Source organism: Microtus pennsylvanicus, chromosome 7, assembly GCF_037038515.1.
Source record: "Microtus pennsylvanicus isolate mMicPen1 chromosome 7, mMicPen1.hap1, whole genome shotgun sequence".
NCBI lineage: Eukaryota > Metazoa > Chordata > Mammalia > Rodentia > Cricetidae > Microtus > Microtus pennsylvanicus.
The window spans coordinates 36,201,471-36,226,437 of record NC_134585.1 but is presented as its reverse complement, the minus strand read 5'-3'; the positions used below and the strand labels follow the sequence as shown (position 1 = coordinate 36,226,437).

Here is a 24,967-nt window from a genome sequence, read left to right as displayed (position 1 = left end):
GTTTCTTCTTGCTCCACATCTGCTTAGCTACTTTCAAGGCTGCCCTTCTTGCTGTTTAGCAAGCTCCTGCAAGTGTGTTTAAGGTCAATCGTGAGGAATATAGCCTTGACACTTTAACATAAAATGTTAAAGCAGCCTGGGCTCCATAGAGACTCCAGCTTAAAAACAAACATACACAGAAGAAAATTAAAGCACAGTCTGGTTGATTTTGCAATATAAATAACACCAAATCTACTTTAAAAAAAAAAGTCTAAGTGAGGCTAGGCATGGTGGCAACCCCTGGAAGACCAGCTCACAAAGTAGAAGAGAGGGACACCTGGAGGTCATTCTGGGTGTGCACGAGCTCCTCCAGGACCAGCACCTGGGATGGAAGCTCGGCCCTCACGTGCTCTAGGGAAGGACCAAGGACATACATACACAGTTCAAAAAGCGACAGTAAAAAACTAATTTCTAGTGTGGATTGAGAAACACGGAAATTCTATTTCATACTAAATGATCCACTCTCACAGAGAAAGGGCAGAATCCAAGCTACATCCTTCTGTCTTCACCAAAAAGGAAAAACTGCAGATTTTGAAATTTGAGGTTTAGTCTTTTGACAGGGTTTCACCACAGGGTAGTCTTCCTGCCTCAGACTCTGAGTACTGGAACCACTGGCATGCCCAGCTAGAAAAATTTCTCTATTTTGTTTTTTTTTAAGACAGGGTCTCACTATGTAGCTCTGGCGGTCCCGGAACTCACTGTGCAGACCAGGTTGCCCTCGAAAGTCCTGGGATTAAATGCATGCACCACTATGCCCACCGAGAGAAATACGTTTAATATTGACAAATTATGACTCAAAAATTATATATGACATTTCTGCACAAATAACATGAAAAATACATATCAAGATCTTATTCTTCCACTGATAAAAGATTTTTACTTACTCGCAATGGAACTCCAACACTTAAGAACTAAATATATCATACCAGATATAACCCAATGAAAAACTAAAATGAAGACAGGCAACATGAAACTGATTTTTTTTTAAGAGTGAAGGATTATTCCTGAGTAGACTAGACCTTCAACAATGTTTCTTGAAAAGTATACATACAAAAAAGCCCAGAAAAACCTTTAAAAATAGGTTTGCATGAATATACAAAAGGACTAGTATTAAAATAAGTTAATTCTATGCATATATTTTCCTATTCCAAGTCGTTCAAAAGGATGAAAGGGATGGAAAGTTTCACTTTAATTGTTTGAAAGAGGTTTTTATTGTAGCAATATGCATCTCTAGTTAGAGCAAACGTAGAGCTGCAATGACAACACAGAACCTTACTGGCTTGTATATGTTTCTATAATCAATTTCCATTAACCCTCTGATACCCATAATCAATGATCTCAAAGATATATTATACATTAGGGTCACATAACACACAGAATTTCTGGAAAAAGCTGAGTTATGGCACCTTTTATTCATATTCATTTTCATTCCTAAAAAAATATACTAGATCCATTTGTACAGTACAAATAAAGAGGGAAAACATACAACAGTCAAGAGCTTTACATGTTTTTCCTTTTAAAAACTGATTTTAACCTAAAGGCATGAATTTTAAGTTAGCTGGGAAAGCATGATTTCCATTAATCCATAATTGCATAAATAGAATGATTTATGTTTGCACTGGTATGTTTTCTGTTCCTTTCATTCAATTTTACACAACAGCATGAAATACAAAGCAAATACAAGATTCTGAACACAAAAAAGAATACAGCACATTAGACACATTTATCCTAGATCTCTGGTCTCCTTTAGAAAACAAAGGATTCATTTTCCTGAGTCTCTTCAAGGCCACTTGATGTTGTGTGGTAATAGCTTTAATTACATTTCCTCAAGACTTCTTCTAATAGCTTCTTCTAATTCCACATCTGCATTTAAAAACAGAACTTTAAAAAGGGCAGACAACTAAGCATGTGTTGTGATTTTATCAACACATTTCTTTCCGAGAAGCAGAGTCAGAATGGAGGAAGGTACAATGCAATAGAGTTCTGAGTCTTCTGAAATGTAAGAATCTGGATATGACCCCAAGTCAACTTTACACATGCACTTAGTGTGCCAAGGGACAGGAAGGCATTTCTCTGCAGGGCAGGGATGCAGAAACTCAGCAGACCGCAGCAGCACTGGCATGCTACTTACTTCAACACTGAACAGCATCCTAAGAGTCAGGATGAGACATGAGAAATGGACACAGTGAGTGGGATGGGATGGCAGGGGGCACCAGCCACCAAGCCTGACACAACTTGAAAGAACAGGAATCTAAATGTGGCAGAACACGCCTCCAACACCAGCTCTGTGAGACCCATAACATGGGCTACAATGAAATATCAGCTCATCTGGTGGGGGTAGGGTGGAGAAAGGGCTGGTAAAAATAGGCAGATGTCTGAGTTTTAGGGCCAGCCTGGTCTACAAAGCAAGTCCCTGGCAAGCCAAGGCTACAGTGAGATCTTGTCTCGAAAATGAAAATTAAAAAAAAAAAGAGAAAAAAGAAAAGAGGCAGGAAGAGGGAAGGTGGGAGGGGACAGAAACAGCAAGGTAATACTATGAAGTGCTATTACATTTGCTTTTTTTGTCAACTATACCTCAATAAGGCTCAGGGAAAATTAGCTTAGATTTACAGCATCTAAAGCAGAATGATACTGCTGATATAGAGCAAAACAACAGCAGAGCCGTCTCAGAAGCAGAACCATGCATGTATGGGCACCTGGCTACAACAAAGGCAACCTAGGAAAATACGCTCTTTTCAGTAAATGGAGGTAAATCCTTTAATCCCATCACTCAGGTGGCAGAAACAGGTGGAAGTCTGTGAGTTCAAGGTCATCCTGGTCTACAGAGCCAGTTCCAGGACAGCCAGGATTAATAAGGAAACTCTGTCTCAAAAACAAAACGAAAAACAAAAAAACTACTGTTATCAACCAGAAAGCACCATGGTATTCCAAAGGATAAGACAGTAGGAAGACCAGAGCATGGGAGTTTGAGATCAGCCTTAACAGTCCAGTCCAGCCCTAACATAAAACAAATCGGCTAGAGAAACTGAATGAGTGGTTAGCAGTGCTTGTTGCTCTCAGAGGACCTGGACTTAGTTACCAGCACCCACATGATGGCTCACAACCATCCACAGTCCATTGGGGATCTGAGACACTTTCTTCTGACTTACATGGGCGTGAGGCATGTACATGGTGCATATACATAATACATTCATACATGAAATAAAACAGATCTTTAAAAAAATAACAAACAAAACCAAAATAGACCACATGGCACTATTCAATGACAAAAAAAAGTCAACCAAAGTCACAGAGTGGAGAACATATCTGCCAGACACAAAACTAGTGCCCATGGAGAGAAAAAAAGATCTTCAACCTATAAATGATATTTAATGAAATATCATATGATGGATTTATCAATTTGATAATTGATCCAACAGGAAAAAATATCTGAAAAGGCATGAGAAAGGTAATATTTATCTAGTTAGTAAACATTACTCATGAGGGGTAGGGATGGCATGCTCAGGAAGCCATCGCCTCATGTCCTGAAGCACACTACACAACAAAAATATAACCACTGATCAAAAAAAAAAGTAAATTAACCCACAAAGGTGAAAAAATCCTCATAAGAAAAATATATTGGCAGGGCAGTGGTTTAATCCCAGTATTTGGGAGGAAGAGGCAGGCAGATCTCTGTGAGTTCGAGGCCAGCCCGGTCTAAAAGAGCAAGTTCCAGGTCCACTCCAAAGACACAGAGAAACCCTGTCTCAAAAAACCAAGAAAAAAAAAGGCACAACTATTTGACTAAGATTAAAGGGACTGAATGACTCAGGTGAGGAGTTCACATCTGTTAGCCCACTCAGGAGACTGAGGCAGGACTGCCATGGTTCAAAATTGACCTGGATTACATAATGAATTCCAAGCTTGCCTAGACTACAGTGTGAGACTGTCTCAAAACAAAACAAACAAACAAAAAAAGAAATCACTTCCATGATCAGTAAGGTTGTCTTATTACAATTAGTAACAACTGACACACACACATTGGAAATATGCTAAGTTCAACCTCAGCCATCCTGTCCTAGGAATATATTCCCAGAAATAAGAAGAGATATATGCCAAGAATTATGTACGGCATGAGAAAGAACATAGCTCAATCACATCCATCAAAATATATAAAGAAATTAAATATCTATTCGACAAGCAATCATTTAATGTTGAACACTGTACTAAGTTCTGATGAAAGGAAGAAAAGAACATCTTAACTCAGAGGGGCGCTCAGTAGAGATGAGAATGCAGACAGAACTATTTCAGGGGCACCTGGAACAGTACAGTCGCAGCTTTCTACAGACAGTAGCTATAGCCATAGCTTCAGAGAAATTCAGCCATGCATAGTGTAAACCTGTAATCTCAGCTATAGGGGGGCCGAGGCAGGAGGATTATGAGTTCAAGGTTGCCTAACCAGTACGGAAGACCCCATCTCAAAAAAACAAAACAAAACCAGAAAATCAACAAGAAATGACATTTGTGCTACTTATTGTGTAGAGGAAAGTGGGGAAAGGCGATTAGAGGAAAATGGAGGAAAGATCATATCCCTCCTGTGCAGGGATACACTGTGGACTGGATGCTGTCATCAGAGAAGGCATCATCAGGAACTGAATCAACCATTTTCACAGCCCTTGGATGTTCTAGGAATGGACTTCATGCTGCCACTTCAATGAACTAGTAAACAGTTTAAGGTATCTTCTTTTGGATTCTCTCATTTCTTAGGTTTCTGAGAGAAGGTCTCATGTAACTCGCCCGAGCTTCCAGATCACTACATAGACAAAGATGGTCTTAAGTGTCTGACTCTGTTTACCTTACAACAAACTGTAAGCTGGTACACCGGGCTAGCACTTTACCAATTGACCTGTGTCCCAGCATGTTATCTGGAACTTTTAGCAGAAATTCTTTCCCCAAACTAAGAACCATAAAAATATCCAATGGCCTAACTAAAACATACATTGCAAAAATAACAAAATGGGGAGGTTCTGAAACACACTCAGATGCACATGATTCAGATTTACCAAGTTAGCCGAAAATCCACCAATCTCAGTATGTGGGTAGTTAAAATTTACAATTTTGACTGGCATTTTCCTGGAACTAGTCACAGGTTTTTGAATAATGTTTGCAATAATCTGAATTCCTGCTCAGCTATGTTAATCTTTCAGTGGTCTCGGCAAACCACTTGGCAGTACTTCCCGTTTTAACTCTACTAATGTTCTTTCTCTGCCTAACTCATCATTATGTGGATGCTAAGTACAGACTTAGACCTTAAAGATCATGTTGGGAAAACTTGTTGGGTAAGCCATTTGCTTCTAAGTAGGTTATGGATTTTCTGCCAACTTCATTAGCCTGTGACTTGGCTATAAGAGAAAAAGACTATAGTATGAATTTATTTAAAAAAATCAATTCCACCACCACATGCTCTTGGGAGACTGATTAAATCAACTGGGCTGTTTCATCTGTGTGTTAAGCCACATTTCCTTTCCCACGTCTGGCCTCAGGGCCCACAGCTGTACAATGTGATGTAAGTGAACACCACTGCTTCCCTTTCGTCAGCAAATAATATTATACCCTGAACTTCATCAGTGCCACCTGAACTATTTTCTAAGTTACTTTCTATTCTTCCCTGATTATTAAAAAATATAATCTATTATAGAAAAGTTAAAATTAAAATAGAATTATTAGACAAGGAAATAACATGTTAAGTCACCAAACAGCCCCCTGGCCTATGGAAGGAAAAAGCTTTTCATTGAAGGAGGAAAGTGGGCTCTTATGGTGGTTTGAATAAAAATGGCCCTGTAGATCCACAGGGAGTAGCACTACGAGGAGGTGTGGCTTTGTTGGTGGAAGTGTGTCACTGGGAAGGGCTCTTTGAGATCTCAGATGCTCAGGACAGGTTCAGTGTTTTAGTCTCTTCCTGCCATCTGCCAATCTGGATGTAGAACTTTCAACTACCTTAACATTTTATTTGCCTTGTTTTTTTCTTTTCCCTTTTTGGTTTTTCAAGGCAGGGTTTCCCTGTGTAGCCTTGGAGCCTGTTCTGGAACTAGCTCTTGTAGATCAGGCTGGCCTCAAACTCACAGAGATCCACCTGCCTCTGCCTCCCGAGTGCTGGGATTAAACGCTTGCACCACCACTGTCTGCAACACTTTATTTGCAAGCTAGGCACTGGACCAGATGTGGTCAAATGGCTACAGTGTGTCAGTGTGCTCCAGCCTTCTACAAATAGGGTTACTTTTCAATCAACTTCTGGGCGGAGAAAACCTTTTAGAAGGACCATGGAGAAAGTGAGGCATAAGGAATTACAGAGAACAACACACACTCAAGTGTGGCAGGGATGAGCCCTTACCCTCGGTGGATCTGAGCTCCTCTACTGCTGTGCCTTTTACACCAGTGTTGTCGTCACTGTCACACTCTGTAAGAGACAAAGGCGAACACGTTTCTAAAAACTCAGTCCTACATCTCCTATTTCAAACAGCGTTCTCTCTTTTCCTCTATGTTGTTACTGGATTTTTTTTTTTTAAACAGAATTTCACTCTGTAACCAAGGCTGGCTTCAAACTTACAGAAATTTTCCTGCCCCAGGTGATGCTTGCCACGTATCATATTTTCAAAGACTTTTCTCATACCAAGGTTATGCATTTAGTACCCCACTGCTAGCCCCACAGGGCTTGTTGATGCTTACCTAGTAATATTAAAAGTTGACAAGGTCTCCAGTATTTTCAAATCACAGGTAATCATCTTTATAAAGATAATAAAAAGCCTTAATTGACAATGATACCACAGGCTCATCTAACGTCATACAGACTTTTATGAGCCTCGAGTTTCTATAACTGCCATGATTAACCAGCTATTAGAAAAATCACTTCTGGTGTGATCAAGTGACCTTGTTATTTATTTGGCTAATTACTTCTAATCAAATTTAAATGGTCCTGTATCAATGTATCAACATACAAGCATCTGTAGGAAGACACACACACGAATAACATGATATATCATTTGAATTGAATCAAAGTCAAAATAACTAATAAGTAGTACTTGCTTCTGCAAAAATCCAGAAAAAGACTAAAAGTTCACAATCATCAATAGGTAAAAATTAAGTTTTTTTTATTTCATTAAATGCTTCAAATATTTCAAGCAGTATTTTCATTTTATTTAGTTTTTTTTTTTTTAAGACAGGGTTCTTTGTGTAGTCTTGGAACTTGCTGTGTAGACCAGGCTGACAATGAACTCAGAGAGCCACTTACCTCTGCCTCCTGAGTGTTGGGATTAAATTATTTCATTTATTTTTATTTATTTGTTTGTTTGTTTTTTGAGACTGGGTTTCTCTGTAGCTTTAGAGCTTATCCAAGCCTGTCCTGGAACTAGCTATTGTAGACCAGGCTGGCCTCGAACTCACAGAGATCTACGTGCCTCTGCCTCTTGAGTGCTGGGATTAAAGGCGTGCGTCACCACCGCCCAGCTCATTTAGTTTTAAAAAACAAATTCAGCCTCTAAAGTCTAGAGTCTAGACATTAAAAACAAAGAGAGAAAGAGCTGATGAGAAGCTCAACTGATAAAGGTTCTTGCCACCAAGCCAGACAACCTGAATTTGATTCCTGGGGCCACATAGAAGAAGAAAACTATCTCCTACACGTTGTTCTCTGACCTCCACAAGTGAGAGTGTGTATGTGTGTGTACAAAACCACAAATAATAAATAACTATAATGAAGTCTATTTTAAAAGAGAGCAAAAGGAGAGAGAAAAACAAAACAAAACAAAACCAATGAACACAACAAAAGAGCAAAAAGGAAACATCAACAGGTTTCTGGTACCACAAAGTAAAGTCTAGGCCTCCCAAAATCACATGTCCCAACACTGCAGGGTGACTTTCAGTTTGAACTGCATGCACAACACGCACAGGGCTACCAGACTTAGACTAGGCTCTTTTGCCTCAACCAAGCCATCCACACAGTTGAGAACATCACAGACACTCTACTTCCAGGCCTCTATACAGATTAACTGTGGGGAAGCAACAGGCAGATTGGCCTTTTGACTCAATTCGTATTATTTAACGTAATATAGGTCATGTTATTGCCACAACAGTTTACACAGTCATAGCACAGGTGAGCTTTTATATCTACTTTCAAGATGGATTTCAAAGTCCATCTTGAAAGTACAACTTTGACTCTATAGACACCAATTATACTTAACACGGAGTAGAGAGAAGGGGGTGGACAAGCAGCCAGGGCTGCTACTGCACTTCTTAAGAGTTTCAGGCTACATACACAGCCCATTGCAATGTCTGAAGTTCTACACAGTCTCAGAGGCCTGGAAAGACAGGAAGGTGAGTTTAACTGCTTGACACAGATGCTAGGGCACTTGACAGCTGTTGTTGACTGCTCGGCAGAGCTCTCACAACCTACCTCTATCTTCTGAGAGAAATAAAGAGAATTCTTGAATACAGCTTCAAAAAGACAAAATCGGATACACTGCATTATGTAAACTGTACCATCATTACTCTATAGCATGTCCCTCTTCACTCTTAAAGCACATGTAAGCCAGCCACTTACAGTGTGTGTGGGAGAGTGGGTGGGGAACTGGCTTCACCCACTAGCAGATGGCACTGATGAAAAGAAAACCAGTGGCCACAGGCAGGTGTCACAGCACACACATACATACACACACATATATAAATAAATAAAAGGAAGGGGGCTGCTCAGAGGTTAAGACCACTGACTGTTCTTCCAGAGGTCCTTGGGTTCAATTCCCAGCAGCCATGTGGTAGCTCACAACCATCTGTAATGGGATCTGGTGCCCTCTTTTGGTGTATGTATACATAATTAATAAAGAAATCTTTTTTTTTAAAAAAAAGGACTGAAAACTATTAGATGTTATTAAATGTATCTAAACTCATTAAATGTTTAAGCAGGTTGACTAAAAAAGTAGCTAGCATATTGGTTATAACACAGTCTACCCTCAGTAAAGCTAGTTCACTGAGAACATAGGTGGCAAGTGCACCTTCATCCCTGAAACAGGAAAGCTATGCTAAGAGATTTCTGAATAAAATGTAGAAGGACTAAGATCAGCCTATGTGACACCTCTAATTAGGATTACCAGGAAAAACTGACTGAAATATTCTGCTAAGTTTTTGTTTCTTACTGTTTGAGCAAGGGTCTCATCCAGTCAGCTTTTTCTCGGTCTCTTGAGTTATGGAAGTCACAGGTATATAGTACCACTACTCCAGGCTCTGTAGCACCTGTTAAGCAGAGTGCAATTGAAAACAGAATTGAAGCTGGGCAGTGATGATCTCTGTGAGTTTGAGGGCAGCCTGGTCTACAGAGTGAGTATCCAGAACAGCTAGGGCAATTACACAGCTAAGGCTGCCAAAAGGTCAATGAAGCCAAACTGCTATAGATTTTCACGCCTCAATAAGATTTTTACATATACTGTATGGAGATAAAATCAAATAAGGAAAAAACCATGATACAACTAAATTTAATTTAAAGGCTCACCTTGCCTGAAAAGTAACTGATTTTCAGGGACCTAGAAGAAAAAACTACTAGTTAAAGCCATCTAGCTCCCTACCTTGCACAAGCAGGGCCAGGCCAAATGACTGGACATTAATATACTGAGCCAGAATCCCCCAATCTCTCTCTTTAGTATTTTTTAACTTTTACTAAGCAAAATATTTCTTGAAAACTTTCCAATTAACTGAAAAACTAAGAGCTAAATTCTCCAAGTATAAGATACCATCCATGAAGACAGGCGGTGGTGGCGCGTGCCTTTAATCCCAGCACTCGGGAGGCAGAGGTAGGTGAATCTCTGTGAGTTGGAGGTCAGCCTGGTCTACAAGAGCTAGTTTCAGGACAGGCTCCAAAGCTACAGAGAAACCCTGTCTCGGAAAAGAAAACAAAAAACAAAACAAAACAAAGATACCATCCATGTGTCAGGGATCCTCTTGCCAATATTCAGTTGTTTCTGGTTCTACAGGACTCTCTGCTCTAATATATACCATGTTTGACCTTGTCAATGTTAAGTTTCTGATATGAGACTCAAACTTCTATTGTTAGAGAACTTCTTGCTGTTTTACCTACAGAATAAGCTGTTCAGGGCTAGAGACAGAGCCAACTAAGAGTGTCTGACAGCATGTGCAAGGTTAGCTTCAAGTCCCAGCAACACAGTAACAGAAAGCAAAAGCACTTGCACTGTAGCTCTGTTAGCATGGTTAGAGCTTGGTATGGAAACAAATCTGAAGCTTTTATGTAAAACTATCCACTCATGTTTGAGAGAAAGCTTTCAACAGATGCTCAAAAAGCTCCACTGAATCCCCTCTCCCAAAACTACAGTCTTCAAACAGTTGCCATAAAGTCTACAGATAGGAACACCCCTCCCACAGCAGCTATCAATTGCCAATAGCTCTGCAGCCAGAGGTAGGACTTCATCCTTACCTCCCATCTCCAAGCCCTGTGCATCTGCCACAGCAGCTGTGGGTTCATATGTGCATCTGCCCTGTTGTGCTGGAAGACAGCTTCCCTACAGTCCTACATCACCTAAGGCTCTGACCCTCCTCCTGCCCCCTCTTCTGCAATGATTCTTGTTATTTTTAATACTTTAAAAACACAGTGGCTAGGAATATTTCCTTTCTATGACAGGTCTAAAAAAGACAGTTTGATTCTCTGACCATCTAAAGTGCTTTATATACAGTGCTACACATATTTATACAAATCACCAATTCTTATAACCTAACAGACATAAAAATAAGGTTAAAAAAAAAAGGTAGAGTAACCTGTCTCAGAACACTCAGCTAGGGAGTTACAAAGCTCGCCTTCAATCAAATTCCATGCCTTTCCTTACTTGGGTTGCAGTCTTTGCATTCTAAGTTCCCCCCAAAGCAGTGAGTTCAAATACATTCTGAGTAAAAGCAACGCGGAAAAGGACTATGAAGAAGGAGAACATTCATGAGGCCACTCTGTGGTCGCTTGACCTCCAGCCCAGGGCACCCACACAGACCTACTCACACGCAGTGCTCACTCCAAACAGCAACAACACAGACAGATCTCACACTCTAACTCTCTAAGAAACAGTCCCAGAACTGTAGCATGAAAGAAGAAAATGAGATTGCTCTTGTGGCCAAGGAAAAATAGAGGCTGCTGGGGACCAGAGTGATGACAGAGAGGAACAGGGTTTGTTTGCTATGTTTTTTTTTTTTAATTTTTGATTTTAAAAGAAGGTCTAGCCGGCTGGTGGTGGCACACGCCTTTAATCCCAGCACTTGGGAGGCAGAGGCGGGTGGATCTCTGTGAGTTTGAGGCCAGCTTGGTCTATAAGAGCTAGTTCCAGGACAGGCTCCAAAGCTACAGAGAGACCCTATCTCGAAAAACTAAATAAATAAATAAATAAATAAAGGTCTAGATAGAAAAATTAAGTGGATGAAAATAAAAATTAGAGAGTAGGAAGATAAGAACTAAGGTAGGGTGTAATATGGAAAAGCACATTTTCCTTTTTAATCTTGTATCAATACTGTGACTTTTGTGCACACGTTAGCCAAAGCTGGCTGTCAACTCCCACTTCCCTTTGGCTCAGCCCCTAAGGGCTGGATTATAGTCATGTGCCACCACACCCACCTTCATTACTGTTTCAAAAAGTATAGTTGAGTACTAACCATGGTGGCACACACCTTTAGTACCTGCACATCAGAAGTGGGTAAAAGCAAGAGGATCTAGGTTTCGAATCAAACTGGGTCATGAAGACCACTGTCCTCTCTCCCCACAAAAAAGGATAAACAGAATCATAATTTATAGAATCCACTGTGATTGCTGACTAGAGTAACATTCTTCATTATGAGTTTTCAATTAAAGTATAGCTTCAAATATGTTAAAAGAAAATATCTAGAGACAGAGCTGGAAAATGTTAAACTATACAATAACACTCTCGAGAAGTATCAAGTTTCCACTGAGGCCATTCACCAAAATCTTCAGATCTTTTTCACCATTTTTGTTTTATTTGAGACAGGTCTCATATATCTCATTACTAGGGATTTTTTTTATTGTTATTTTCAGAAACAGGGTCTCACTTTGTAGTCCATGCTATCCTGGAACTCACAGACATCCTCCTGCTTCAGGCTCTCAACTGCTAGAAGTACCAAGTGTGAATCACCATAGCTGTCTACTGGGACATTAAAGTATCATTCTTATTCTTTCTTCATTCATATTTATGTCAGAAATTAGGAAAAACAAAAAATTCCTATAACTACTTTCTTTTAAAAATATGGGGTGGTGAAACTGAACATTAGTATTCCTAACCATGGACAAACTCACAAAAAGTACCAACCACAGCAATAGTAGGAGGAGCCTACTCTACCCAAGGACTTACAGGTTAATCAGCACTTCCCTGCGTCATGGTCAACCTCTCAAAGAGCCTCTCAACTTTCCTTCAAGGTATTGCTTTATTTTTTTGCTTTCTTTATTTATTAACACCTCATTTTCTGATAAATTGGATGCATTCAGGTGGCAGACTATACTTTCTAAAAAATCTGAAGATAAATTTGTGATTTCAGAAACAGAGTAAAGATAGGAATTCTAAGCTTTAATATGCTTGAAGACATGAATGTATATTTTATACAAAAGGATACTGATTTTATCTAGTAGCATAAAGAAGGCTGTGGAAAATTAATGTGAATTAATCTTCAGTCTAAAATACAAAAGAAGGGAGGCACAATGCCAGGCATGACGGCCTATAATCCTGGAACTTGGGAGGAAAAGACAGGAGGATTAGCACTTCAAGGCTAGCCTCTGCTACATTAGCCTGTACCAAAGAGAAGTTCAAGGCTAGTCTGAACTATAAGAGACCCTGATAAAAACAATGAACAAGCATGAAAGAACATAAGAAAGGATAAGTAAGACAGACGTATGAAAGCACAAAGGTTTAGGAAGCAGACAACAGTTCACTAGCAGACAGCAGTTTATTGGTTTCTCTCAGCAGTGAAATCTCCTCCTCTTGGGTGGTCTGCACTGTGACGGCAGCTGCATACCTTTGGTAGTATCAGATATGCTATTTAACAAGGCACACATCATGTCTCCTTCTAAGTGGTGAGGGTTGAGTATATGAGCCGGCCTCTGAGTCTTCTTAAATTGATTCTCTAGCTCCAGAAAACCTTGGTCTCCTGAGAGGATGGTGAAGGGGATCTGCTTGGGCAGTTGCTCATCTAGTCGGCCAGCCTATGTTGGAACAAACAGCACTGGTTTTTAGAAATCTGCAAAAGTTTCAAATCTATTTCACCATGAGCACATACAGAATATTCCCTAGCCAGCCTTCATAAATGAAATAATATAAACTTAATCAAATATAAGATGTCAATAACACAAGATAAGCTATGTATGTACCATAAGGAAAAAAAAAACCAGCCAAACTACATATACCTACACATCTATATGAAGGAGGGACCTAAAAGGCCACCTATTCATGAAAAGGCAAATAAACCCTCACAGGGAAGACATACAAAAGGTTAACTGTGTGATTCAATCAAAGAAAGAAAAAAAAAATCTCTTGAGGCTGAAAGAGCAAGTGACATGCTTGTTAAAGCATTTATTTACATTACATGAGTGACACAAAACATTCAAGTAGAGGACTTAATATAAAATAGGTCCCGGCTCAGTACTTTCACTGGGTGACTGGCAGAGGCAGATGCAAACGCAAATTCTACCTAGGACTACACTGATTGATACAGTGCATCTCAATTTCAGATATTAAACTGTGAAAGCACATTAGTAACAGCAAGTACAGTATCATCTCAACTATTTATTTCATAAAAAACTGAATCTGCTATATATAGATAGAGATCTGGAGGACTGACATAAGCAGGAATTAAGCGTGAGGTGGGTCCTTGACAGACTATATAGCAGTAAGTAGACCCTGATGCAGACAGTTTTATAAAACCAGCATTGAACAATGAACCATGCTGCCACTACAGTTCAAGTGGGAAGAAATCCAAATGGACCTTGGATTGACATCAGGTTTTGAACAGAACACCTACTTACATGCATACATATGGCAAAATCAGCAGCATCTTTTCTTTTACTACAGCGAGGATGAAGAAAGAAGCATCCGATTCTGTTCAAGTAATTGTAGACCTTACAGCTGAGTGGAGGCTTCCAATTGGTGTTTCCACCTATTGAGTTTAGAAAAAAATGGGTCAAGCAGAGAAAGAAAAGACCAAGACCCTTTCCAAGGTAAAATATAAGCTGTACATACCCTGTTTCTTTAAAGTACTAACTACAATGTGAAAGAACTAGCCTGAGACGTAACTCAGTTACTAAAGTGTGTGCCTAGAATGCACACAGCCGTGGGTTTGACCTCCAGCACCACAGAAAGCAGGCCTGGTGGTGCATACTCAGAGGTATGACCCAGAGTTCAAGGAAAGCCTCAGCTAAAAAGCACACTGGAGGCCAGCCTGGAGCTATGAGGTGCTGTCTCAATCCCACCAGAGGCATCACCATCTTGTTGCTTTACATTTTTGGGGATGGAGACTGGCTCCTTTAATCTGCCTATGCACATACAAATATATGTGTTAAAGATGGCTCAGTGGTTAAGAGCACTGGCTCAGCTAAGTGGTGGTGGCACATGCCTTTAATTTCAGCACTCAGGAGGCAGAGGCAGGAGGATCTCTGTGAGTTCAAGGCCAGAGTGGTCTACAGAGAGAGTTCCAGGACTGACTCCATAGCTGAGAAACCCTGAATCAAAAAACCAACCAACCAACCAACCAACCAACCAACCAACCAACCAACAAAAAAGCACTGGTTCTTCTTTCAGCCAGTCTTTTTTTTTTTTTTTTTTTGGTTTTTCGAGACAGGGTTTTTTCAGCCAGTCTTGATGTATGAGTGTCTTCTATCTATCTGTTGCTTTCATTGGTTAATTAATAAAGAAAACTGCTTGGCCTGATAGGTCAGAACATAGGTAGGCGGGGAAGACAGAACAGAATGCTGGGAGAAAGAAAGCAGAGTCAGGCAGATGCCATGCTTCTCCTACACAAGACAGATGGAGGTTAGACTCATGCCGGTAAGCCACAGTCAAGTCGCAATACAGATATTAGAAATGGGTTAGATCAATATGTGATAGTTAGCCAATAAGGGACTGGAGATAATGGGCCAGGCAGTGTTTAAATGAATACAATTTGTGTGTTGTTATTTCGGGTGTAAAGCTAGCTGTGCGGGAGCCGGGCAGGATGAAAAGCAGGCCTGCTCTCCTCATCACTACAGTCTGATTCCATCACACCACAACTGTCTAGAATTCCAGTTTCAGGAAGCCTGACACCCTCTTTTCATCACCATGAGCACTAGCAGACAAGCAAAACACCCATAAGCATCAAATACAACTTTTCTTAAGTTTATATGGATAGTGAGCAAATTAAAAAAGTTAACATTGTTTGAATGGTATCATTCTACATGAAGTCAAAATTTGGTGGTTTTACAAGTGTGCCAAAATCAGTGGGTAAGGAACAATGCACAGCCATCTCAAGATGTCTGTTTATGCTCACAGGTCAGTGCTACCCTTGCTCTTTGGTGTTCCTCAGAGAGGCTCAAGTTCAGAGACTCCTGACTAGTTAAAGTCCTGCGATAACTGACAGCCCAGCGATCAGCCCTCAAGAGTGCAGCTTTGAAACTCCCTCCCACGCCCAGGGATAGAGGAGTGCTCTGAGACACTGTCTTCTGGACACGTCACAGCACACAACTGAACTGCGAGGACCTACACCGGGTGGGCCACCAACATTCCATCACAGACTAGCAGTCACTATTAAAGTGCTCAAGCTCTGCTAAAGAATCTCCAACCCAGAGACAGAGACCCACATCAGAGCACTGGACTGAGCTCCCAAGGTCCAGATCAAGAGGAGAAGATGAGCAAGGAAGTCAGGACTGCGAGGGGTGCGCCCACCCACTGAGACAGTGTTCTTGATCTAATGGGAGCTCACCAAGGCCAGCTGGACTGGGACTGAACAAGCATGTGATCAAACCAAACTCTCTGAATGTGGCTGACAATGGGGGCGGACTGAGAAGCCATTGATAATGGCACTGGGACTTGTTTCTACTGCATGTACTGGTTTTTTTGGGACCCTAGTCTATTTGGATGCATAGCTTCCTAGGCCTGGATGGAGAGGGGGAGGGCCTTGGACTTCCCACAGGGCAGGATACCCTGTCCTCTCTTAAGACTGGAGGGGGAGGGAGGAGGGAAAGAGGGGGAGTAGGAGGGGAATGGGAGGAAGGGGAAAATTTTGAATGGGGAAAAAAAAAAGAATCTCCAACCCATACTCATGAGAGCAAGATACACAGATACAAACACAGGAAGAGCATGCTTTACCATAAAGGGGTTCTGTGGCAGTAGTAAAAGTAAGATGTGAGAGGATGATGGGGGTGAAATGGTCTGTGTGTGTGTGTGTGTCTGTGTGTGTGTAAGAGAGTGTGTGTGTAAGAGAGTGTGTGCACAAGATTACCAAGTATTTTAAAAAATTAAAAAACTGAGACAATCAGCAGAGCTACACTTAATAAAACATTAGACTGGCTAATTTATCCAGATCAGTGTGTTTCTATCTCTAATGCCAATCCTTATCTTTGTATGCTATTCCCTCTGAAAAATGAACTCTACCAGATACTCACTACACTAAACATCAGTAAGTCAGAGACTTCCTTCCCACAGGTCTGGTCAGAGGTTTATAGAAGTATCTAGTGAAGAGGTCCTTCATAAAGAGCAACAATGAACTGAAGAGGCAACAGCAGCACACTGAAAATAACATCAGTCCCATAGCTAGGCGACCACAGTTCAAGGTAACACTGTAACAAAACACAAGCATCTCAGTCTGTTTCCTTGAATTTAGGGGTTTTTAGCTTGTTTTTAAAGGATTTATTTATTTTTATGTACACTTAAGTTTTACCTGCATGTATATCTGTACGAGAGTGTCAGATCCTCTGAAATCAGGGATACAGACAGTTGTGAGCTGCCGTGTGGTTGCTGGGAATCAAACCCAGGTACATTGGAAGAGCAACAGTGCTCTTAACCACTGAGCCATCTCTGCAGCTTTTAAATTTTGTTTTGAAGTTAGTATTATGATTTTAAACAACTGTGTAACTATCATATACGATTCTCTCAGCCTGCTTTCTTATATTTTAAAAGCCTGACACATAGGTGTTGAATGAATCCTTCCTTCAATGTGTATCAAAAAAGTACATGAATTCTGGGTTAACAGAGCTAATACTTAACATAGAAATATGTTAACAACAATAAAAAATTTAGGGCCAATGTCCTGATAGCTCAGTGGGTAAAGATGCTTGTCACCAAGACTGAAGACCTAAGATGGATCCCTGGACCCCACATAATGTAGGAAGAGAAGATTCCCACAAACTGTCCTCTGACCTCCATACACATATACATAAAGTAAAATAAATGTGAACGAGCAATCCAGGAGAGTAACGCATATTAATAACACACTGTTTTCATGTTCTACTCAGAAAGGCTTAAAGGACCTTCTCAAATGAATCATGCTTGCAGAAGAGGAGCCTCACAACGCATCCCTTTTCAACCATACCTTGAAAGCCCCAAATAAATGTTCCTTGATTAAGATGTCCAGGTAGATGACCAAAAAAGTTCGACCAGTTATCAAAATCTACAAAGACTATGTGCGTCATGGTTCGCAGGTAGTCCACATCTGGAAGCTCAACATCCTCCTCTAAGAACACACACATACAAAAACAAAAAACAAAAACATAACATGAATTCAGTAAGAATGGTCCATAACTATCCTAATTCCTCAAGTCTAAAGACATCAGAGGTCCAATATGCATAAATGTTGTTTCTATTATTCATCTCTACTGTAATCTTTCCAAGAAATCCAAATCTGTCTATACTTAAACTAGGTGACTTACGGTATTTTATGCCTGCCTATATATCCTTCTTAAACTATCTCCCTTTGCTTGTAAGGCCAATTGTGTTTTTGTTTTGCTTTGAGACACAATCTCATTTAGGCCAGAATGAACTCTAATGAACACACTACATTATCAAGGCTGGCCTTGAACTTCTAATTCTTCAGCTGGGTGACAACAGTGGTGCCGCGCTTTTAATCTCAGCACTGAGGAGGCAGAGGCAGGTGGATCTCTGCAAGTGAGTTCCAGGACAGTCAGAAAAACCCTGTCTCCAAAAGCAAAACAAAACAAAACAAGAAAACAAAAGAGTGTAAGGAAAGCCAGGCACAGTGCTGATTCTTCGGCCTTCACTTCCCAAGTGCTAGGTACAGGCATGCACTACCACACCTGGCTAGAGCTCTTTTTAAAAGTCATTTGTAAAAGAAATTAAGTTCTTTTTTGTTGAAAATAAAGTTATTTTTAACAAATCACTGTACTAGGTCAAATAGAAGTCCAAATTTTAAGACTAAATAAATAAAATTTCCCTATCCATAAAAATATTCAGTGTGTTAGCCGGGCGGTGGTGGCGCACGCCTTTAATCCCAGCACTCGGGAGGCAGAGGTAGGCGGATCTCTGTGAGTTCGAGACCAGCCTGGTCTACAAGAGCTAGTTCCAGGACAGGCTCCAAAACCACAGAGAAACCCTGTCTCGAAAAACCAAAAAAAAAAAAAAAAAAAAAAAAATTCAGTGTGCATGAAAAAACTCATAAACTTATGTCAAAACAGAAACACACAAAAATAATCTAGTACAATAATACAATATATAGTAACATTAAATTAAATTATGTCCCAATGTTCTATTTAGAAAGGCTCAAAGAAACTTGTTTGAAGGCAGCCTGGGTGACACATTAAACCCTACAAACATGGTCTTCAAGGTTATTTACCAAGAACACTCTTGGCACAAGAATTTGCTTTTCTTAATTTATTAGTAGCCCCCTGGTTTGAGGATTAACCACTCACAGAAGCACAGCTTCAAAACATGACCCCACAGGCATGAGAAGGTGCCGGTAGGAAGTCACTACCTACTTCTTGGTTCTCTCGGTCTCTTCTTCCATCTCCCGTTCTCCACTTCTTAGCCTACCTCCCCTTCCAAGCTTTTCTACCTTGACAAGGCCTTGAAGTATCCTGTAGTATTCACGCAAACCCTGGAATATTTTGAAGTGAGTTTGTTTCTAGTAGGCCTCACAGAGGCCTCTTCAATGTATCACTTCTGAGCTATGCTCTATCTTCTGGCCCTCAGAAACCTCAGGTTTAGATACTACAGTCCAACACAGACAAGTACACATTTCCCAGTGCAGTGAGAAAACCAAAGGAAAGCACAAGCAAACATAAAATGCTGTGGCTGCTCTCTCACTTTCTTAGAACTAAAACTGATTAGACGATTAAAGATTTAATGCTTTCTCTAGTGCAATTACTCTTTTTTTCCTTTTGGTTTTTTAAGAAGGGTTTCTCTGTGTAGCTTTTGGAGCCTGTGCTGGAACTTACTCTGTGGACCAGGCTGGCCTCAAATTCACAGAGATCCGCCTGCCTCTGCCTCCTAAATGCTAGGATTAAAGGTGTGCACCACCACTGCCCAGCTGTTTTCTCAGTGAAAACCCACAACTAAAGGTAGCATCGAGAGCTATATGCACTACCAAGCAAACCTATAATATAAAAGGTCCATGGTTTATAGCCCGGTGTGGTGGCTCACACCTATGGTCCGAGCTTGTGTGGAGGCCAAGATAAGGAGAGTCACTCAAGCCCAACAGTCCGAGCAACAGTGTGAGACCATGTCAAAAAATAGATCAATGGTGGAAAATGAAGCCCAACCAGAATTCCAGCTTGCCACCCTCAGCTGCTAGGCCTCACACATGCCCCCATCCAATTAAGAGCCAAGACTCTCTTGGCCCAGGAGTGGCTATGTATCCCCGGGGAAGATGAAGCAAAATGCTCTACCCTAGATAAATGTATTGAAGTCCAGCAGGTCCTTTAGCAGGGACAAGAACCAAGGGGCTGCTTTGTTCCTCAGCTGAAACCAGGAGATTCTAGGTATACAGGCCCATGGCAGAGGGATTTGAAAGGTCCCTCCTTTCCTTACTACAGAGGTCTTACACCAGGTAGGCAGACTGTGACAGATGTTAAAAACTATTTATTACTTGAAATAGTATTAAAATGTTATATAAAAATATATATAAATGTTTATAAATAAACAATTTTAAAAATAAAACATGAACCAAAGAAACAGCCAAAATTTATTTACTGTTTGTACTCTACCTTTTACAATTCACCAGGTTAATAGTCAAAGTCTACAGGTTTATTGTATCTAGCCAAAAATAATTAAACTTCAAAATAACAAAATGAACTATTCTATTCATTTAACCTGATCACATGGAGGGAAAGGTCAAAGGAAGTATAAAAGAAGAAATTAACCTCTCAACTCCCCACCCCCATTTCTCATTCTACTTCTAATCACTATTTTAATTATTTATTACAAAGCTTTGTTGCAAGTTATAGTTTCTCATATATAAAGAATAAGACCAAGCCGGGCATGATAGCAGTGACTGTAATTCTAGCACTTAGGAGGCTGAAGAATGGATATAACTTCTAGACCATCTTAGGCTACAAAGTAAGCTCCAGGCCAACCTGGGCTAGTGTGAGACCTTGTCTTAGAACAAACAAGCAAACCCTAAATAAATTTAAAAAACAAACAAATAAGGCCAGCAGGGTGGTAGCAGCGCACACCTTTAATCCCAGCACTCAGGAAGCAGAGGCAGGTGGATCTCTATGAGTTTGAGGCCAGCCTGGTCTACAGAGCAAGTTCCAGAAAAAGGCTCCAAAGCTACAGAAAAGAAACCAAAAACAAAACAAAAAAAGAAGAAAAAGAACAAGGCCACATCTAGGGCTGGTGATGCAGCTCAGTGATACAGGACTCATTTAGCATATACAAAGCTAAACACAACACATAAAGATAGCCACCCTGAACACACACACAGAAAAAAAAATTATTTTTTAATGAACCTTCATATTTTAAGAAAAATACGATTTTCAGATTCAAAATTACTCCCAAATCTTCAAGAAACTAAGTAACTGAGTAACTCTTAGAAAGAGATCTCTGTTATTAAAGACCACACACACACAAAACCCTCAAAGTCACACTGGCTGCTCATCAGCTGACACCTGTGCTTTCCGCATTCCCTCAGCTTTGGCTGATGAGCACACGTGCGCACGATCCGGTGTGAGTGCGCAACACCTGCCCCACGCTGGAAAGCCATACCTATACTCTGGCAGCTCGTGTCATGCTCAGCCCCTTTCTCCACGTCTGTATAGTTCGTAGGCTTCAGTTTTTTCTCAGCATGTGATGCACTGGCAGCAAATGTGCCGGTGCTTCCTCTGTCTGACCCGACAGGAGCCACACAAGGTTTCTGGAAGGTGGCATGCTTTCTGTGGAAATGCTGCTGAGCACTCTCGGTGTTCTGGAAGGCTTTGGTGCAGGTGCCACACTTGATCACATACTGCTGCTCCTCATCACTCGTGTCTCTTCTGTGCGCTTGATAGACGTGAGTATTAATGTCAGCCAAATTCTGGGCTGTCGCTGAACACGAACTGCAGCGAAACCACAGTTTACCTTTATCTAGCATGATTTGAAGACATCTATCGTAATCTTCCTTTTTGTTGACTTTACAGATGTAACTCTCATGACAACCACAGCTTAACAAATTACTGGTTTCTATTATTTTAAAATCATCCTCAGTTTTAATTGAGGGTTCAGTTTTTTCTGACACAAACACATAATCTATGCTGTGGTGATCCTTATAGTGACTCAAAAATGCTTCTTCCTTGTTAAAAATAAGATCACAAAGCCCACAGAAGTACTTCATTTTGATCTCATTGTCATGCTCATCTTGGCAATGTCGGTACAAAGTTTCTATTTTATGAAAAGTCTTTCTGCAGTGGGCACAGCTGTACCTATGAAACTGGTGACTTGACAAGGACATACAGTGCTGTTTCACACACTCCTGGGAATCAAACATCTCTTCACAAATTCGGCATTGCCACCTGCCCCTTGGAGGACTAGTTAGGCAACGATCAACAACAGTAATGGGTGAAGGTGGCTTATCAGCATCCAAATGACTCACCGCAGAGGAGGATGGCAAGGCTTCCTCTTCTACCTCGTCCATCTCATAAAAATATCTATGCCCATTATGAAACTCAGTGATGTGTCCCATGATAGCATCTTTCTTTATTAGCTCCTTTTTGCATGTCCGACACCAAAATAGGAAGTTATTTAAATGTGCCCCTCCATGAAACCGGCTCATGTGTAAACGCATGACCCCTGAGTCTTCACACACCTTTCCACAGACCACACATTTGTAACACATGGTGTTTGCTGAGAAGACATGCCGTTCTACTGCCTCTTCACTTGGAAACCGCTGACTGCACTCACAGCACCAGGCTGTAACTGCCGAACTCTGGCTCTGCACACCAACTATTCCTCCGTGGCTTTCGCCACCTAAATTCGGCTTCTTTTTTGGAATGACACAGTCCACTGCGCTGGACTCTTTAATAGACATAACTCGTTTAAGTGAAGAAAATTTTGGTTGACTGAATAAATGCAAATCACATGGCGGTTTACTCCCTGCACTGATGTGGCAATAAAGTAAGACTGACTCTTGCACCGAGTTAACAACTGTGACTTTGTGTCCTGAATTCTTGTGACTTTGGATATTGGTTTCATCCACAAAGACCTGGTTGCAATTTGAACAATAACCTCTTACTATGAATTCTTCTGCAACCTGAGCAATGCTTTTCTCAGCTATGGCTACAGGTCCAGCATTTCGACAACGAACCCTAATTTGGATTAAAAAAAAAAAGTGTAAGTTTTCTTTGCTTTATATGATAAGAATTTTAAAATAACAATATAAATAAGTGCTAAAAGATATTTTTTAATAAAGCAGTTAAGTGATACTCTATCACCTTAAAATACTTTTAAATTACCGCTATTTTTATCTTTCTATTCCATATACAAGGGTTAAAAATACTGCAGGGTGGTGTTGGCACATGCCTTTAACCCCAGCACTTGGGAGGGAGGCAGAGGCAGGTGGGTCTCAGTGAGTTTCAAGACCAGCCTGGTCTACAAGAGCTAGTTCCAGGACAGGCTCCCGAGCTACAGAGAAACCCTGTCTCAAAAAACAAAAAAACAAACAAACAAAAAAAAATTAAAGCAAACTTTAGAAAACTTCAATAACTATCGAATGTACTCCTAAAGGACCCTGAAGCAAATTAGATTCTCCAAGGTCATTAAAATATATGAAAGAACACTGAAAACTCTAGACAATATTCCACTCTTTTTCGTTACTGTTTTCTGGCTTTATTATGGGTTTTAATTAATATATTTAACTGTATTTATTTGCTTAACATGTATGGGTGTTTTGTCTACATGTCTGTTTACTTTTTGTGTGCCTGATGTTTGTGAAGGCATCTGACCCCCAGGAACTGAAATAATAGACAGTTATGGGCTGTCATGTGGGTGCTGGGAATTGAACCTGGACCTTCTGGAAGAGTAGTCACAATATGCTCTTATTCACTGAGACATCTCTCCAACCTCTATTTTGTTTTGTCGTCCCGCCCTATCCCATCTCTTCAGCTTCATTGTGGCCGCCACTGCCCAATTGCCCTTTTTCTGTTTTCGTTTTTTGGGAGTTTTTTGTTTTTGTTCTTCAAGGCAAGGTTTCTCTGTGCAACAGCTTTGGCTCTCCTGGTACTCACTTTAGACCAGGCTGGCCTAGAACTCACAGAAATCCACCTGCCTTTGGCTCCCAAGTGCTGAGATTAAAAGTGTGTGCCACCACCACCCAACTTGTTCCCCTTTTAGATAGTTTCACCATGTAACCAAGACTGCCCTTGAATTTGTAATCCTTCTTCCTCAGCCTCTCAAGAGCTAGAGTTATAGGTAGGCACCACAACTCCCAGCTCTGTTTAAGAATTGATTAACTTATGTCACGAATATGCTCTATCCATGTTTGCTTTTCTGCTAAAGAACAAGACTCATTGAGAACCATGTGGTGGTAGGTGGACAGCCTGAGAATGCTGAACTTCCCATGAAGAACTCTCTGCCTTTTGGCTACCATCCTGCATCTCCATGGTTCCCAACCACACTTCTCCACACCTCCAACTTCTCTCATTCTGCTAGATTTGGTTACTTTCAAGGAAAACAAGACATCCTTTTTTTTTAAAGGAGAGACACATGGAATAGAAAATAGTTGCTGAACCCTTCCACTCCTGAAGAACTCACTAGCATTTCCTTAGAGCCTAAGATTAGACCTGTACAAACCTGAAATGGGCAGTGAGTTCCATGTGGGAACGCAGAGTCTGGTGGCAGGCCACACATTTAACTTGAAATGGAACATCTTTGCACAGAGAGACCAGAAGTTTCTTTGCAAAAGATGGAAATGATACTGGGTGTGCTGTTACCTTATCATCTGAAAAACAAAATAAACTATAAATTGCAAGGTAATTTAAACAGAGAATCACCCAATCTTCCTCTTTTTTCCCGTTCTGAACATCAGTTAAGTAAGAAACAGTTTTGTAGTTAGTAATAATGTAGACCATTTATTTAGACTGAAATACAAAGGGTGCCTTCTCCTCAGATTAAAAGGAATCTTTTTTGTTTGTTTGTTTGTTTTGTATTTCAAGACCGGGTTTCTCTGTGTAGCTTTGGTGCCTGTTCTAGAACTAGCTCTTGTAGACCAGGCTGGCCTTGAACTCACAGAGATCCACCTACCTCTGCCTGTTTAGTATTGGCTAAAAGGAAATCTTAAATGCAGAAGATCCCATTCCCAGACCTCCTAGATAGCAAGAACACTATCCTGAATATGTGCTTTCTTAACAATTTCTTCTCATCCCTCAAAATAGGTAAAATATAACTGGGTAGCAGTGGCACATTCCTTTAATCCCAGCACTCAGGAGGTAGAGTCAGGCAACTAATTGTGAGTTTGAGACAGT

General features: G+C 40.6%; 1 protein-coding gene across 6 annotated transcripts in view; it reads right to left on the bottom strand.

Annotated features, from left to right (window-relative positions):
* Positions 1-1,432: 1,432 nt before the first annotated feature.
* Positions 1,433-24,967, bottom strand: part of Znf451 (zinc finger protein 451) — a 57,369-nt gene continuing 33,834 nt past the window's right edge. For 3 of the 6 annotated variants that reach the window (XM_075980503.1, XM_075980506.1, XM_075980508.1), the window contains 7 exons: positions 24,297-24,444; positions 21,240-22,813; positions 17,614-17,754; positions 14,078-14,208; positions 13,072-13,258; positions 6,410-6,475; positions 1,433-1,902 (listed from right to left, as the gene is read on the bottom strand). In XM_075980503.1, coding sequence (XP_075836618.1) covers positions 1,856-1,902; positions 6,410-6,475; positions 13,072-13,258; positions 14,078-14,208; positions 17,614-17,754; positions 21,240-22,813; positions 24,297-24,444 — 2,294 coding nt within the window. In that variant the 3' untranslated portion in view covers positions 1,433-1,855. Of the gene's footprint in view, positions 2,190-6,409; positions 6,476-13,071; positions 13,259-14,077; positions 14,209-17,613; positions 17,755-21,239; positions 22,814-24,296; positions 24,445-24,967 lie in introns of all 6 variants that reach the window. The other 3 variants (XM_075980507.1, XM_075980505.1, XM_075980509.1) reach the window with 2 other exon arrangements.